The sequence below is a fragment of the Diaporthe amygdali genome (genome assembly GCF_026229845.1).
Source record: "Diaporthe amygdali strain CAA958 chromosome Unknown NODE_1_length_4327563_cov_65_473760, whole genome shotgun sequence".
Taxonomy (NCBI): Eukaryota; Fungi; Ascomycota; class Sordariomycetes; order Diaporthales; family Diaporthaceae; genus Diaporthe; species Diaporthe amygdali.
The window spans coordinates 1482602-1497479 of NW_026517021.1; the positions used below are offsets into that span (position 1 = coordinate 1482602).

The 14878-nt window shown below is 54.3% G+C and overlaps 5 protein-coding genes across 5 annotated transcripts; 4 read left to right on the forward strand and 1 right to left on the reverse strand.

Moving 5' to 3' along the window:
• Window positions 1–2375: 2375 nt before the first annotated feature.
• On the forward strand, window positions 2376–3874 carry J7T55_006020 (tp-dependent dna helicase recq; the record flags this gene model as incomplete). Its single annotated transcript, XM_053139718.1, has 2 exons — window positions 2376–2455; window positions 2518–3874. The coding sequence occupies 2 exons, from the start codon at window positions 2376–2378 to the stop codon at window positions 3872–3874; spliced, it is 1437 nt and encodes a 478-aa protein (XP_053000789.1).
• Window positions 3875–3986: 112 nt separating this feature from the next.
• J7T55_006021 (endodeoxyribonuclease-like protein) lies at window positions 3987–5388 on the reverse strand (the record flags this gene model as incomplete). The annotated part of the gene is made up of 3 exons (XM_053139729.1): window positions 3987–5046; window positions 5142–5180; window positions 5285–5388. 3 exons carry the CDS (start codon window positions 5386–5388, stop codon window positions 3987–3989), a joined length of 1203 nt encoding a protein of 400 aa, XP_053000790.1.
• A 519-nt stretch (window positions 5389–5907) lies between these two features.
• Window positions 5908–7387, forward strand: J7T55_006022 (glutathione reductase; the record flags this gene model as incomplete). Its single annotated transcript, XM_053139740.1, has 2 exons — window positions 5908–6056; window positions 6130–7387. The coding sequence occupies 2 exons, from the start codon at window positions 5908–5910 to the stop codon at window positions 7385–7387; spliced, it is 1407 nt and encodes a 468-aa protein (XP_053000791.1).
• Window positions 7388–7735: 348 nt separating this feature from the next.
• On the forward strand, window positions 7736–11823 carry J7T55_006023 (zinc metallopeptidase; the record flags this gene model as incomplete). Its single annotated transcript, XM_053139751.1, has 4 exons — window positions 7736–7926; window positions 8113–8241; window positions 8542–9973; window positions 10630–11823. 4 exons carry the CDS (start codon window positions 7736–7738, stop codon window positions 11821–11823), a joined length of 2946 nt encoding a protein of 981 aa, XP_053000792.1.
• Window positions 11824–13602: 1779 nt separating this feature from the next.
• Window positions 13603–14205, forward strand: J7T55_006024 (uncharacterized protein; the record flags this gene model as incomplete). Its single annotated transcript, XM_053139761.1, has 1 exon — window positions 13603–14205. One exon carries the CDS (start codon window positions 13603–13605, stop codon window positions 14203–14205), a length of 603 nt encoding a protein of 200 aa, XP_053000793.1.
• Window positions 14206–14878: the final 673 nt, after the last annotated feature.

Genomic DNA, 14878 nt, shown 5'->3' on the forward strand with positions numbered 1-14878 from the left:
AGCTCTGTCTCGGCTGATGTCACTCGCCCTCTTGAGGCCCTCGGACTGCTGCCCCTGTGCCTTTGTTACTGAGCTGAACTGAACCGAACTGCCCCGACCGTCCACCGACTCGACCGATTGCTTGATTGGGTTCAGGGGATCGATTCCCATTGATCGTCAAACAAACCCCGAGGGAAGACGTCGGATGGATGCCACGTCCCATATCACGACATTGTTTCCGACTGTTTCTGGCCGCCAGCTCGAGGCTCCAGCGTCCCACCGAAGCTTGCGGCTGCTCGGCGAGTCGGCGACCAGCGCTTCCACTCGTCCCAAGTCTGCCTGTCGCAACGTCAAACACAAGAGGCGGTGTCGGCTCCATTTGTTTCGTGGCCCACGCCCGACGCCTTTTTTTCTTTTTGCATTTGACAGTGCCAGTACTAGTCCCTCTGCCCGCCCGACTCGCCGCACACGAAGACGGCTTCGCCGCATCGGGCCTTTAGGACGAGGCCAAGAGCTCCACCAGGCCGGGCCATCGCTAACTGTTCCCAGGCTGTGACATGTCGACGAGTCCCTGATGAGTTGTTCCTGGGGCCAAAATGTGCTGTGCCAAGTCTGCTGTGACAATATTCCCCATCACCTTTGTACCGGCGCTTCTCATTCGTGGGTCCGGTGGATGGAGCAACAGCCTCTGTCTTCGAATTGAACCCGGCCACCCAAGTGACTATACTTTTTGCTTTTGCAGTAGACTGGCTTCAGCCCAAACTTAGCTCTCGTCCGACTTCCCCACAAGAGATAGAGGGAGGCTCGGTTTCTACAGGTCCGCACCTGTCGAGGCTTCGTGTCCCCTTGACTAAGAATGGTGAGTCGAAAGTAGCCGACGGCGACGGCTTGTCGGGGTCAACCAGGCATGTCGTGTTGGTGTAACAACGTCGGAAAGACATTGCAAGGAAGGCAACACGCTATCGCCTCACGAGACTCAGTTCACCCATGTCATCTTCTGTGGAACAACAATACCACGTCAACCAGCACGATGGATCATTCCGCCATCGTGAATGTGATTGACCCAGTGATGTCTGCATTCGGCCAGGGGCTGTCTGGAAACGCCTCTCGTCCCGCTTATATGTTCAGCCGTGGGTTTGCCATATCCAGTAGTGCTACCATTTCTAAATCTTGAGCCGTCTCTTTGAAGCTAGACGATGACACCTTCAGTCCCGAATCGACAGAACAGGGCCGCCGCTTTCCAGAAGCTTGACACCAGCCGCCGAGGACCACTTTAGTATGAGCGTCAAGAAGGCAGTCTCACTCGCACAAGGACACAACATAGATCAGAGCTTGTCACTCCGGCATAGTTATTATCCGATCGTCGTTCAGACTCAAAATTGACCATCACAGAGTATCACTGCACTCTCTGCGAGTTTTCTTCAGGTTACACTGCTTGATGATCCGCATCCTTGCCTGGGGTGTTCGTCACTCTCTATTGCATGCAGCAGTGTGCCGACGACAGATTACACGCAGGACGGTATTCTGCAGAACATGTGCTGAATATATTGCATGGACCTTGGCAAAGGCAGTCTCGATCTTGTCCCCTTCTCAACCCTCGGAGTGGAGCATCGCAGATGTTGGTCGTCAGGGAGAAAGTCGCTTAGATCCGCCACCACGTCAGCTTATTCCCGGGTGTTCATGCCTTTTCATAGCTCCACAAAACAGAGTTTCCAGCAGAGCCGCCCATGAGGTCAACAATTGCCTAGTTAGTTGCGAGTCTGAAGGTTTCCTCCATGCCTTTGCGATTGGGATGTTGCTGTCGTCCTGGGCAGTTTTGACTGCTGCCTTAGTTGTTTCTGAAGCTTCCAGGTCCGGCCGACCTTGTGGCCGACCAGTGGCCGACCAGTGGCCCGTTGGTTTCAACGTTGGGCTTTACCTGACCAGAAACACTCGTTCTCAAGGAATCCCAGGCAATCTAGAAGGCCGCTAGAACATTTCCCCAGGCGTCGAATTCCAGGGGACCCCTGCCCACGACCTACCCAGACGCGACCCAGTTGACAGGGCTTTTGCCGACAACTTGGGAAAATGGCATGCGGCTACTTTGAAAGTCTATGCACAATCGTTCCAGATGCCAAGGAAGCCAGGACTACGTAGTCCTATGAAACGTTCGGAATTCGCGATCGCGGCTCCGATACATTATCCCGAAGTCTGTCTGCCACGATCCACAGATTCCGTTGAAGGTTTTAGCACGGCTCTGTAGGCAAAGCAAGCTCGGCCAGTTGAGCGCGTCTGGCGATGGGTGCAGGGACCTGAAATCAACCTGGAATCCCGGAGGACAGTGTTACGATATAGTAGGCTGAGACGACACCCGACCTGCACGCGTTGCCTCGCAGTCTGATGCAGCCTGCCTCGAGATGGCCCCGCTCTCGAGGTCGAGCTCGTACACCGACCCGGGCTTCACCTTGAGGCGCCAGTTCGGCAAAGAGAACTTCAGGTGATTGCACGCGCATGGTCCAATTCAGTTCCTACAGGTTTTCGCTGACACGATGGATACAGGCCCATGCAGAAGGAGATCATCGAAGCTGCCCTCCAGCGCAAAGATGTCTTTGTCCAGGCCGCCACCTCCTTCGGCAAGAGTCTGTGCTTCCAGCTGCCCGCCGTCATAGACCATGGCATTACCATCGTCATCTCGCCCCTGCTCAGCCTGATGATGAACCAGATCGAGGCCCTGAAGCTCGCCAATGTTGATGCCAGGACCCTCAACAGCAACACGCCCCCGGCCGAGAAGGACCACATCTACCAGGACCTCGCGTCGGGCCACCCGCGCACGAGGCTGCTGTACGTGACGCCGGAGCTGTGCTCGGGCGACCACTTCCGGCGCAAGCTGCGGGTGGTGCACGAGCAGCGCGAGCTGGCGCGGATCGCCGTCGATGAGGCGCACTGCATCTCGGAGTGGGGCCACGACTTCCGCAAGGACTTCAAGAAGCTGTCCTTCTTCCGCGACGCCTTCCCGGACGTCCCCATCATGTGCCTCACCGCCACCGCCAACGAGCAGGTGCGCGCCGACGTGCTCTCCACCCTGGGGCTGCTCAAGAGCCCCGCGCGCCTGAGGACCTTCGCCATGACCGCGTACCGGCCCAACCTGCATATGGAGATTCGCTTCACGAACGACCAGGCCGACGACCGCTTCGACAACTTCGTCACCTGGATCCAGGGGGTGTACGCGCGGCGGGAGACTGACGAGCGGAGGCGGGAGCTCGAGGCCAGGGGCGAGAGGGTCAAGAACGTCCCCGGCATCATCTACACCAACTCCAGGGACGAGTGCGAGATGATCGCAGCCGCGCTGCGGCAGGAGGGCATCGGCGCGCGGCCGTTCCACGCCAAGCTGCTCAACCAGACCAAGGAGGAGACGCTCGCCCGGTGGGTCAACAACCAGGAGGGCTATGATATTATCGTGGCCACTACCGCATTCGGCATGGGTATTGACAAGAACAACGTCCGGTTTGTGGTGCACTGGCGCATGCCAAAGAGCTTCGAAGGATACTACCAAGAGGCCGGGCGGGCGGGCAGGGACGGGAACGCGAGCTACTGCTTCCTCTACTACAGCCGCGAGGACCGCGACCGGATATGCAACATGGTGTCGAGGGACGTCAAGGACGGAGAGAACCGCGAGGCGAGGCTGCGAAGCCTCAAGACCTTGGCAGACTACTGTGAGAGCACGGACGGGTGTCGGCACGCGGCTATCTGCAAGTATTTTGGGGAGACAGATGTCCCTGCGTGTGATTTCGCATGCGATTGGCACAAGGACCCCAATGGCCTCAAGAGGAGATGGACCAGAGGTCTAGCTAGCGAGGAATGGGTCAGTACACAGGCGCAGGACGGTGTCTATAACAACTGTTATGACGATTATTGAGGGATGTATGAGCTATTAGAAGATACCCCGGCATTGTTTGCCCGCCACGTTATACGGTGCTAATAGAACAGACATTGTTCACATTCCTCTGCGTGTATTATGCGCAGTATTATTACTCTAGCATCTGATCCTTGAGGGCCTCGACGCCGCTCTCCAGGAGCATTCTCTTGTTTTCCTGCCACTGTATAAAGGCCAGACCTTGCAAGAGGCAGTCGGCCAGATCATCCAGCTTCTTCATCCTGTCAGCCTTGCGCTGGAAGCTCTTCTTGCCCTGCCACTCGTCCAGGTACTCGGCAGCCACGGCCTCGACCTCCTTCTCAACCTCCACACTCTCAGCCGAAGCCAGCGCCCTGCCGATAATGCCCTTCTTGACCTTCTTGTTGTCCGCGCCACGGCCCCAGATGTCCTCGACGTCCAGCCCAGCGGCGCGGTCCCGCACGACCATGAACTCGAGCACGTTGCGCGCCACCACGGGCTCGATGCGGCCCTGGCCCTGCCACTGGCCCGTCTCGCGCAGCAGCGTCAGCACCGCGTACAGCATCGACTCGAGGCTATTGACCCGCAGCGTCCACTCGTACACGCCCGAGCCGCCCATCTGCCGGAACCGCTGCTGCTCGAGCGTGACGATGTCCGGCCTCAGCGGCAGCAGCCGGTTTAGGATCAGGTCGACCGCCAAGGCCGAGAGGCGCGCCGGCGAGAAGTCCTCCATGAGGACCGGGGTGGTCGTTGGGTCGGCCTCGGCGGCGAGGTCTTCTGCTTGCTGGCTTGGGTCGACCTCGACTGTTTTGGCGGCTTTTCTCCGGCCCTTCTTGGGGAGCTCTTCATCTTGCTCGTCCGCGTCGTCCTGGTCTGCTTTGGTAGTCCTTTTGGGTTTCTTGGTGGTTTTCTTTCGCGCTGTCACATTGTCTGCCCTCGGGATCAGTGCCACTCGCTCCCACGCGAGAAGTCTCGGCGGTATAGGGACAGCAGATGATGGCGCGGGGCCCTTCTTCCTTAATGCCTTTGTAATTTTGACAGGAGGTCCATGATTGGGGTCGGGAACCTCTAGCAGACTATAAGCGAGATTCCGGATGCCCAAATCGATGCTGAGAACTCGTGTCCCAGGGGCCAGAGGTTTGAAGGACTTGAGATCATCTACGATGCGGTCTGCGATGACGGCCTTGGTTCCAGATCTGCTTTTGCCGCATAGTCTTGCGATGCTTTTCAGTTGCGTAGAAGTCAATTTGGGAGGGAAGGCGAAATTCATCGTCCCATCTCGCAACTAGACTTCAACGCGGCGTTGATCCCCTTTGCCTCTGATTTGCCCCTGGCGGGTTCTATGTTGGTCATTCTACACTACCACGAGAAAGCTGTGTGGAATTTTGACATACTCGAAACGTCCCAAGTGACTGGCTTCGTTGATTATGTTACAAGAGAGTGTATACTGTAGACGGCAGGGCGCAGATCTCGTGCGTCGCGGTCCCCGATCCACAGGACGCGCTGGAATCCAATTGGGAGCGCGGCAGATCGCGCATGATGATCCCTGCGATGACGCTGTCAGACCCCGGGCATGTCTTGGCCGTTCCATGCAGGGATCGCAGAAGCTGTGGATCCAGCCAGAGCTTTTTGTCATGGTCGCCGAGGCTCGGACGTGCTGCACAACCCGAACTACTGTAGGTAGGCTGGTTCGAGCAAAGCTGCTTATTGATCAACAAAAGTCTACTGGTGCTTAGTGACTCGAGCCTGTCGTCATCAAAGGGAAGCCCACAGTACACGAAGGGCTGAGCACTGCACGGTAATCTGCAAGCTACATGACTGATTACCGATTGAACTCTGTTGGTTGATTTGGAATTAAAGACGTCAACTTCGTTCGACCCCTCCCCCGCAATCCTCATATAATATACCTTCCCCCTTCACCCTCCCACAGAGGTAGCAAGTACACGGGCACCCAGCACCTCATGCTAGCCTTTTCCTCTCTTGCAAGAGCTTCTTCCAGAACGGCTTCCCAAAGATTAGCTAGTTTCTCACGGCACTTGTCCTCCTCAGCCTCAGTCATGGCTCCCATCAGCAAAGAGACCGACTACCTTGTCATCGGCGGCGGCAGTGGTGGCCTTGCCTCTGCCCGCATGGCGAGCTCAAAGTTCGGCACCAATGCCATGATCATTGAGAACAAGAGGCTAGGAGGCACATGTGTCAACGTCGGGTGAGTCCTCTTGTTTCCTTCACACACCATGTTCCGTTCGAGCCCGGAGCTGACAAATCGACCCGTCGTGCAGCTGCGTGCCCAAGAAGGTGACCTTCAACGCCGCCATGCTGTCCGAGCAGATCCACGATGCCAAATCCTACGGCTTCTCGGTCGAGCAGACCAAGCCCTTTGACTGGCCCACCTTCAAGGAGAAGCGCGACGCCTTCATCAAGCGGCTCAACGGCATTTACGAGCGGAACCTCAAGAACGACAAGGTCGAATACGTGCACGGCTGGGCGCGCCTCCTGTCAAAGAACGAGGTCGAAGTCACCCTTGACGACGGGACCAAGGAGACTGTTCGCGCAAAGAAGATCCTCGTGGCCGTCGGCGGCATGCCCACGATCCCACCTCACATCCCCGGTTCGGAGCTCGGAATCAACAGCGACGGGTTTTTCGACATTGACAAGCTGCCGAGCAAGGTGGCCCTCGTAGGAGCAGGCTACATCGCGGTGGAGTTCGCCGGCATGTTCAACGCTCTGGGAGTCGAGACGCACTTGTTCATCCGCCACGACCACTTCCTGCGGAACTTCGACCCAATTGTGCAGGAGGGTGTGACGGCCGAGTACGAGCGTCTGGGTGTGCACTTGCACAAGGGCTCATCGCAGTCCAAGGTGGAGAAGGACAGCAACGGCAAGCTGAGCTTGCACTACAAGGACAAGAGCGGCGAGGGCGTGCTGAAGGACATCGACCACCTGATCTGGGCGGTCGGCCGGACGCCGCTCACCGACGGCATCGGCCTGGACAAGGCCGGCGTCAAGCTGAACGAGAAGGGCTACATCGTGGTTGACGAGTACCAGAACACGTCCACGGACAACATCTTCGCGCTGGGCGACGTCACAGGACAGGCGGAGCTGACGCCGGTGGCCATCGCTGCGGGCCGGAAATTGGCGCACAGGCTGTTCGGCGGGCCCGAGTTCCAGACGGCGAAGCTAGACTACAGCAACATCCCCTCCGTGGTGTTCGCGCACCCGGAGGTCGGCGCCATCGGGCTGACGGAGCCGCAGGCCGTCGAGAAGTACGGAAAGGAGAACATCAAGGTGTATAACACGAGCTTCACGGCAATGTACTATGCGATGATGGAGCCAGAGGAGAAGGGCCCTACGAAATACAAGCTCATCTGTGCCGGGCCCGAGGAGAAAGTCGTCGGACTGCACATCCTGGGCTTGGGCAGCGGCGAGATGCTGCAGGGCTTCGGTGTGGCGATGAAGATGGGCGCGACCAAGAAGGACTTTGACAGCTGCGTTGCTATTCACCCAACGAGTGCTGAGGAGCTGGTCACCCTGAAATAATTAGACGACGAGGATATTTATAGATGTACAGATGGCCGCTAATGGCCATGTAGACTTCTATTTAGCAAGTAAATCACAACGCCATGAATAATCTTCCTGTGCAACATTTTTAGCTGATGTTCATTTTCCAACAACACAGGTATTGCCAAAGCCTCTCGGTCTGATCTTCGAAGATCGACTTGAATGGGGAATTTACAAATGGACGTACACATCTTAGTTCCGCGGGCAAGCCTATCAGGGGAAGTGCTCACGTATCACCTGCTTTCATTGTGCTTAAAAACTGGAATTTCCTTCCGACCAGCTTGTAACCTCAGCCTTTCCCCGCATCAACACCAATTCAAGGCGGCCATGAACAGTATTGACTACGAAGACTATCCTGCCGTGTCATCCTGGCCTGACCTCGAGGTGTTGAGATCATGGCACAAAGAGTACATCACCGCGGACGACAAGGACTTCTATGCCGATTCGGATTTTATGCGCGTCGTCGAATCCGATCCTCTGGACACTGATGAGATCGAGAAGCAAGTGCAGCGGCTTATGTCGACTACGCATACCAGAGTCACGGAAAGGTTTTGCGAGAAGTGCCACCATGCGTTGGAACACTGGCCGCCGGTTTTCAACCCTCAAACCGGATCTAAAGCCACCGTCGTTAGGCTTCTTACTACTACTGAGGTTGAAGCAGCAGCTCGAAATGGGTGCCACTTCTGTGCGTTTCTGCTCTGTAGACTGCGGGTGAGAGGGTGGCTCGATGTCTTCCGTAAAATTGAGAGGCGGCTTCAAATCCTCGGCGACAACGGCGAAGCTTCCCTTTCTGTCCAGCAATGGGAGGTGCGCTGCAACGACAACCAGCCACTGTGGGTGAACTTTCCAGGCCACGTAGCCACTTACTTCAATACTGCTCACGCTGCACAGACGCGGCTTGAGTCCCATGTTATGAGTTCAGCAAGTAGGTTCATGGGAAATTTCCCAAAAAATCTATGTGGCAGCATGCGAATTGAATCTGACAGCATGTCAGGCAAATTGTGGGAACAAACTCTGGACCCCCGTGATCTCGTCAAAATGTGGCTAGCCAATTGCTCCAACTCCCACGGGGTCTGTAGTAGCAGAAAGACTCTTGGAAAACCAACCAGGCTGATCTCGATTGGCCATGACAGCGTCAGATTGATCTTGACGAAGGACTGGGAGGGCACCAAACCGTACGCAACCCTGAGTTATTGTTGGGGAAATGCAGAATTTATCAAACTTACGAGCGACAATTTTGGCTCTTTCCTGAACGCCATTCCTCAGGGACAACTCCCTCGAACCATCCAGGATGCCGTGCATATAGTACGCAGGATCGGCCTGGAATTTATCTGGGTGGACGCCCTCTGTATTATCCAGGATCAGCTAGAAGATTGGGAGTACGAAGCCTCTTGCATGAGCGACGTCTACGGCGGCGCCTACGTCAACCTTGCCGCTTCCAGTGCCAGAGACGTCCACGGCGGCTGCTTTGCCGAGTCTCAGCACTACAGCGGCGGCTTCTGTGCGCGGGTTACCAACCTGAGCGATGGCCCTGACGAAAATCCTGTAGCCCGGTGCTTCTATAGTCGCGAGGTCTACAAAGAGTCATGCTTGAATAATCATCTGGCAACCCGCGCCTGGACGCTGCAGGAGAAGCTCTTGACGTCACGTACGATATACTTTGGTGATCATGGATTATTCTGGGAGTGCCGATCTGGCATCGCATCTGAGTACTTGCCAGACTGGATTCCAGGGGCGGTGTGCAATGATCGGCTGGTGCGGCCGGAGCACGTGGCCTGGGACTGGGACAGAATTGTCACCCAGTATTCAGCTGCCGACCTAACAATCAGTACGGACAGGCTACCTGCCTTGTCTGGGATTGCTGAAAGGCAGTCTGCGATTACTGGGGATGACTATCTGGCTGGAATGTGGCGAAAAGATCTGGAGCTGCAGCTTCTCTGGTCGCCCTTCAATGCTAAGTCACAAAGACCGGACTGGAGGTCGCCGTCTTGGTCATGGGCTTCTGTGGATGGGGCAAAGCATTATCCACGTGTTTATCACTGGTACTACCATGAGAACCGAACAAACAAGGAAGACCGAGAAAAGACTTTTGACATTCATCAGCATATCCGTGTGCTGACTGCACGGACTATACTGTCAGGGCTCGATCCGCATGGCAATGTCAAGGATGGAGAAATACGCATCAGGGTTTCCGCACTGATCCGCGGATTATTTCAAAGCCGGTGTGAGATTCCCAACAAAATCCCACCCTTTGCCAGCTACGTGCTGCTCGACGCCGGAACACGACCATGCCCTATCTACACGGACTGCTTGGGCGATGAGTCGGCCATAGCCGAGAGCGACAACATATTTTTGCTTCCCATAACTTCGGGCCAAACGATATCCAAACCAGTGTGTAAGGAGGTTGCCGGCATCATTCTTCGCCGACGTGGCCATTGCAAAGGCCATTTTCAACGATTGGGGAGCTTCGAGCTCGATACAAAACAGCGCCTAAAAGAGGAGCTCGATGACGAGGAGGTCGAAAGACAACGAGACTACTACGAATTTATGGCTGTCCTGGATAAAGTAGGCACAGCGGCAGCAAAAGACGAATGTCTTGAGGAAGTAGAAAACTCAGAGTTTCCGGCTGCACGTTACGTTCTTGTGATTAAGTAATAGAGCAGCGTGCTCAAGAAATTGGGTTGCAATCATTAGAGTGAGGTTGTTTGGCTTCCCGGCGATGGCAAATATGAAATTTGAACTTCACTGCCAGCAGGATTCCAACTCGTCAGTATAGATGAATCTGAAGATTTATTGAATACTTTCAGGTAAGTGGATCAGGTATATAGTATTAGATAAGCAGCCGGTATCTGACTTTCTAAATTAACAAGTGCATGCGAACCGTCCTTAGAGCTATGTAGTGGGCTTTCACACTACTAGTCCCTACTATCTCGGCACACGGGCCCCGACTTGTACCTTGATTCTTACGACTTCGGTGAGCTGTATCACACTGCCCGAACATCATGGGTACCACGCTAGAAGAGAATGTGATGATTCCAGGTATCCACGCACGCAGATGTTGGGACATCCGAATTGATGGCGGGAGAGTCGTATCTCGAGCGTCATCAATGCCCGCGTCATCGTCCCCTCCCAGCCTTCTCCTATCCCCCCTCTGTCATCCACATGTCCACCTGGATAAGGCATATATTCTCACCTGCAACAACCCAACTTCTCATGGACAGCCAGACTATTCGGGTCTCATGCCACGGTCGGGCGACTTCAAGGAAGCCCTCGCCAACACGTCGGCCGCGAAGGGGCAGTACACGCCAGAAGATCTATACCTGCGTGGCTCGCAGCTCCTCGCGGACAGCTATCGGCATGGGGTGACTTCCATGCGCGCTTTTGTCGAGGTGGATGTAGCCACAGAGTTCAAAACAATCGATGTGGCTGTCAAGCTCAAAACAGACTTCGCTCATCTGATAAGAGTGCAGATCTGCATCTTCGCGCAGGATCCTATCTTCTCAGGCGATTATGGAAGTGGCAACAGGATACTCCTAATTGGGGCTCTAGACAAGTATGCTGCGGATATAGAGGCGCTAGGGACGACTCCGTATGTGGAGGCGAATGAGGACGCAGCAGTCAAGAACATCGACTTTGCTATCCAGACAGCAATGGAGAGACACTTGTTCCTGGACTTCCATTTGGACTACCACCTGGAAACCCCACAGGAACCGGCACCGGGCACACTCCTCGAAACTGTGCTGAACCACCTCATCGAGCATAAGTGGACTGAAAGAGCTTCGAAGGACACACAGGCTGTTGCCATCGGCCACTGCACGAGGTTGACCACCATGGAATCATCGGTGACCAGCGCCATAGTGAGACTGATTACAGAAAACAATCTGCCAGTCCACTTCGTAGGTCTACCAACGAGCGATCTTTATATGATGGGACGGCCCAAAGCGTCAAATGATGACGGACCAAGCAAACCGCACTCCCGGCTGCGAGGGACCATGCAAATCCCCTCCATGATCAAGGAATGGGGGCTGAACGGCTGCCTAGGCGTGAACAACGTCGGGAATGCCTTCACACCGAGCGGCGACGGCGACCCGCTGCAACTCGCCAGCTGGGGGGTCCTGCTATACCAAGCTGGTACCGAGGCCGACGCGCAGCTCCTATATGAGTGCGTCAGCGAGCGGGCGAGGAGGGCGATTGGGCTAGGTTCGGAGGAGGAGCCACCCGAAACGGCACATAATTCTCAAGAATCAACGCATAATGTACCCGTCCCCGGACTTCTCATCAGGAATGTTGGCTATGTGGAAGTCCCAGGGAAGAGTGGCCTTGAGCACGACAAGATCAGGGTGCCTGCGCGACAGAAGCTGAGTATCAAGGACGTGGTTTGGGACCCGCCCTCGTTGAGACATGTGTTGAGGTGATTACTGTGTGGATATGCCGAAAGACCACGGTTCCGGGACTGTTCAACGCCCATGAAAGCAATGGCTTTTGAAGGCCGGTGGGCATCAAAAGTCGCATTGAGAATCAGTGCCAAACAATATATCAGCGAAATGGCTGAACTAGAGGTTTTGCCACGAAACACCCAGATAAATATGTGCGTAATTAGATCTATCGCCACTGATTGGGATTTAAATCCACGTGGTCCTCCTAGTCTGGGAGAACAAACAGAGTGTCAAGAAAGTGGGCATTGGCTTACTTCATTCATATCTATTGAGCTATCACTTCAAGATGTAAAGGCCTGATTATCTATAGAAAAGATGTGAGTTTGTTTAAATAACTGATTCCAGCTAGAGTCAGGCCAAAGTGTGCAGGCTAATATAAGCATACCTGGATAGTGTAGGTGAAACATTTCTCGCCCTCTCCTGTGCGAAAACAATCCACTACGGATAATGTTTGCCACACACTGATCTTGAAAGATCAGTGCATTTGTTACTTAATACTAATATATCCAGTTTCCATTAATAGTAGATTCTGATTTCTCCATGAAATAGTGCTAGAAATTCTATGAGCGCTCTTCCTACCAGGACATGGCTCATATACTGTCATCATTTAAGTCCCTCAGGATTTCCAATGTTTATAATAGTTTGAGCTTCCCAGGTGAATTGGAGTACTGTGTAACAAGCTTTGTAGTCGGAAATTGTAATCATTGTTGATTCATATTGCATGACTGCTGCCTGAGGTACCCAAGGCACCGCTCACTCTCTCTGAACCAGTATAAATACTTCGCAGGGAAAACTTCCACAACTATTCCCCCTGCATTAAGACAAGAAAACCAGAGATGTGCCAGCAGGTGAATTTGACTTTGGTGATGTTTTGGTTGGCTCTAATGACTGAGGCTTGTTTGTTTTGATTCGATGGTTGGCCTCACAGGGTGCATGTGCCTTTCCCACATTTAATAAAGCCTTACCTGGCAATAGCCATTGTATTAGCGAACCTCTGATTCTAGCATCGCAGGACTGTAACAACCAGCCTCATACGAAGCCGTGATTCACACAGCTAATGGTACCCTTTACTGTTGCACATTCGTTCAGGGCCACCATCGATTCCGACCACTCACGGACCTTGCATCACCTTCGAAAATCGGGATCCCGAGGAGGACCAGACCGCGAGAGAGGATCGGATCGCGAGAGAAGATCAGATATCGCGATAGAAGGCCACGGATGGCAGTAGCAGTCACCAACACTTCGGCAGCCTAACTTCATCAGCGTCTTTTTCGACTTTTGGTATTTAAACCCATCCAACACACGCTTGTGGTCTTGTCAGCATTACGACCAGATTCTGCATCTCACTGGTGCAGAATCGAACTCGGACAGGCAGACAGAGATCGACCGAGCCAGGTTCAGAGAGAGGCGACGCCATTCACTTCTACATCTGCAAGCTTGCTTTCGCCGGCTTCTTCTGATTTCGGTACTCAAACATATCTCTCACTCCCTCTCTCTGTGTGTGCCTCCCTCCACACACCAACCACCACACACACTCTCTTCCTCTTTCTCATACACTCTCTCTAAAACGAACAAACACAAAAACTCTCTTCTTCTTCTCACATACATACACAACCTTGATCCTACCAGCACCACAGCCCCTCTCTCTGCACTTCAATGGCACAAACACGAAGCCAGACAGGCAGAAAGAGAGGGAGCAAGCCGAGTGGTGTCGGATCACCAATCTTCATGAAGAATGGACCAAGCAGCCTCAAGCCAATGTCCACCAACAGAAAGGCGATCGGGAAGCGAGACAAGAAAGAGCTCACACCCTTGTTGACTGTTGACCTGCCGACGGGCTCGCCCGAGCCCACCAAATCCATCGACACACTAACCATGGCAGAAGAGACGACCATGCATCCGTCTCTTCCAAAGGAGACCATTTCACAGTACACTCTGAGCGTCATACCTCAGCTCGGAGTGGACATAATGGAAATGGAGGACGCCATCCGTAACATCCAGAGCCCTTGCCAGAACGTCTTGTGGAGCTCGTTCGAGAAGCAGAACAACAACAAAAGGCGCAGCGGCGCAGCGAGCACCACCGCCAACAGAAGCGGTGCGGCGCCCAGAGAGACGCTAGAGATCAAAGTGATCTACAACGACTGCAGCCGCCACAAGACCGCACCGTACTCATGCCGGAAGAACAGGCGGGAGTACGGGGCCAAACACGGGAGCGTGCCCCTCCACAGCAAGACGATGAAGATCGGGGACGTCCTGGATCATGTCCGAGGCATGGCCAGCCTCGTTGCGGCTTGCGAGGTGGTGGCGAACAGGAGCTGGGCCCTGAATGCAGTCTCTCACGGGGGCATGTGGGGCCGTTGAGCCAACCTGTGTGGAGAGAAGAGAGGCAAAATCCTCTCTAGGCCAAGTCATCGGAAGAGACGCTCGCCAGAGCTCTAGTGATCATGGCAGCACTGAGAGGTCCATTTGGATCTCGGAACGGGGTAGGCTTGGTTGGGGTGAGGCGACGAGAGGTGAAGACATCTTTGAGGGAGGAGAACATACAACATGCACTCAGGGAGATGATTTCATGGACAAGACGCGGTGAATTGATAGTCCACGAGTTGACCGTTATTATGCGCAAAGACTAATCGATGAATTAAGAAAACTCTATTTAAAGTACATACCGGATTTATACGATGTGAGGACCAAAGGAGCTATCACTGTCGAAGTGAGCTCAGCTTCCGTGGTTGTCTTACCCCGCGTGTTACTTGCCGCCAGCTCTAAGCACTTGAAGCGACAGGGGCGAGAAGATGATTCGTCCTGTTGGTCGATGAGATCAACCAAAGCCAACGAATTGTGTTCGCACATGTCTGTCTGGTGTGGTGGTGTGGCTGCCGACATGTCAAGACGAGTGGTCAAGTGATGCCGGACTGACTTGTACGTATCTACGAGATTTCCTGCAGTAGCGTGAATCAGCTGCCACCCACTTCTGCCACTGGGTGCGCCGATCACGATCCCTGTTTGTCCTCCACCGGTGCAGCTCTTTTTCCAA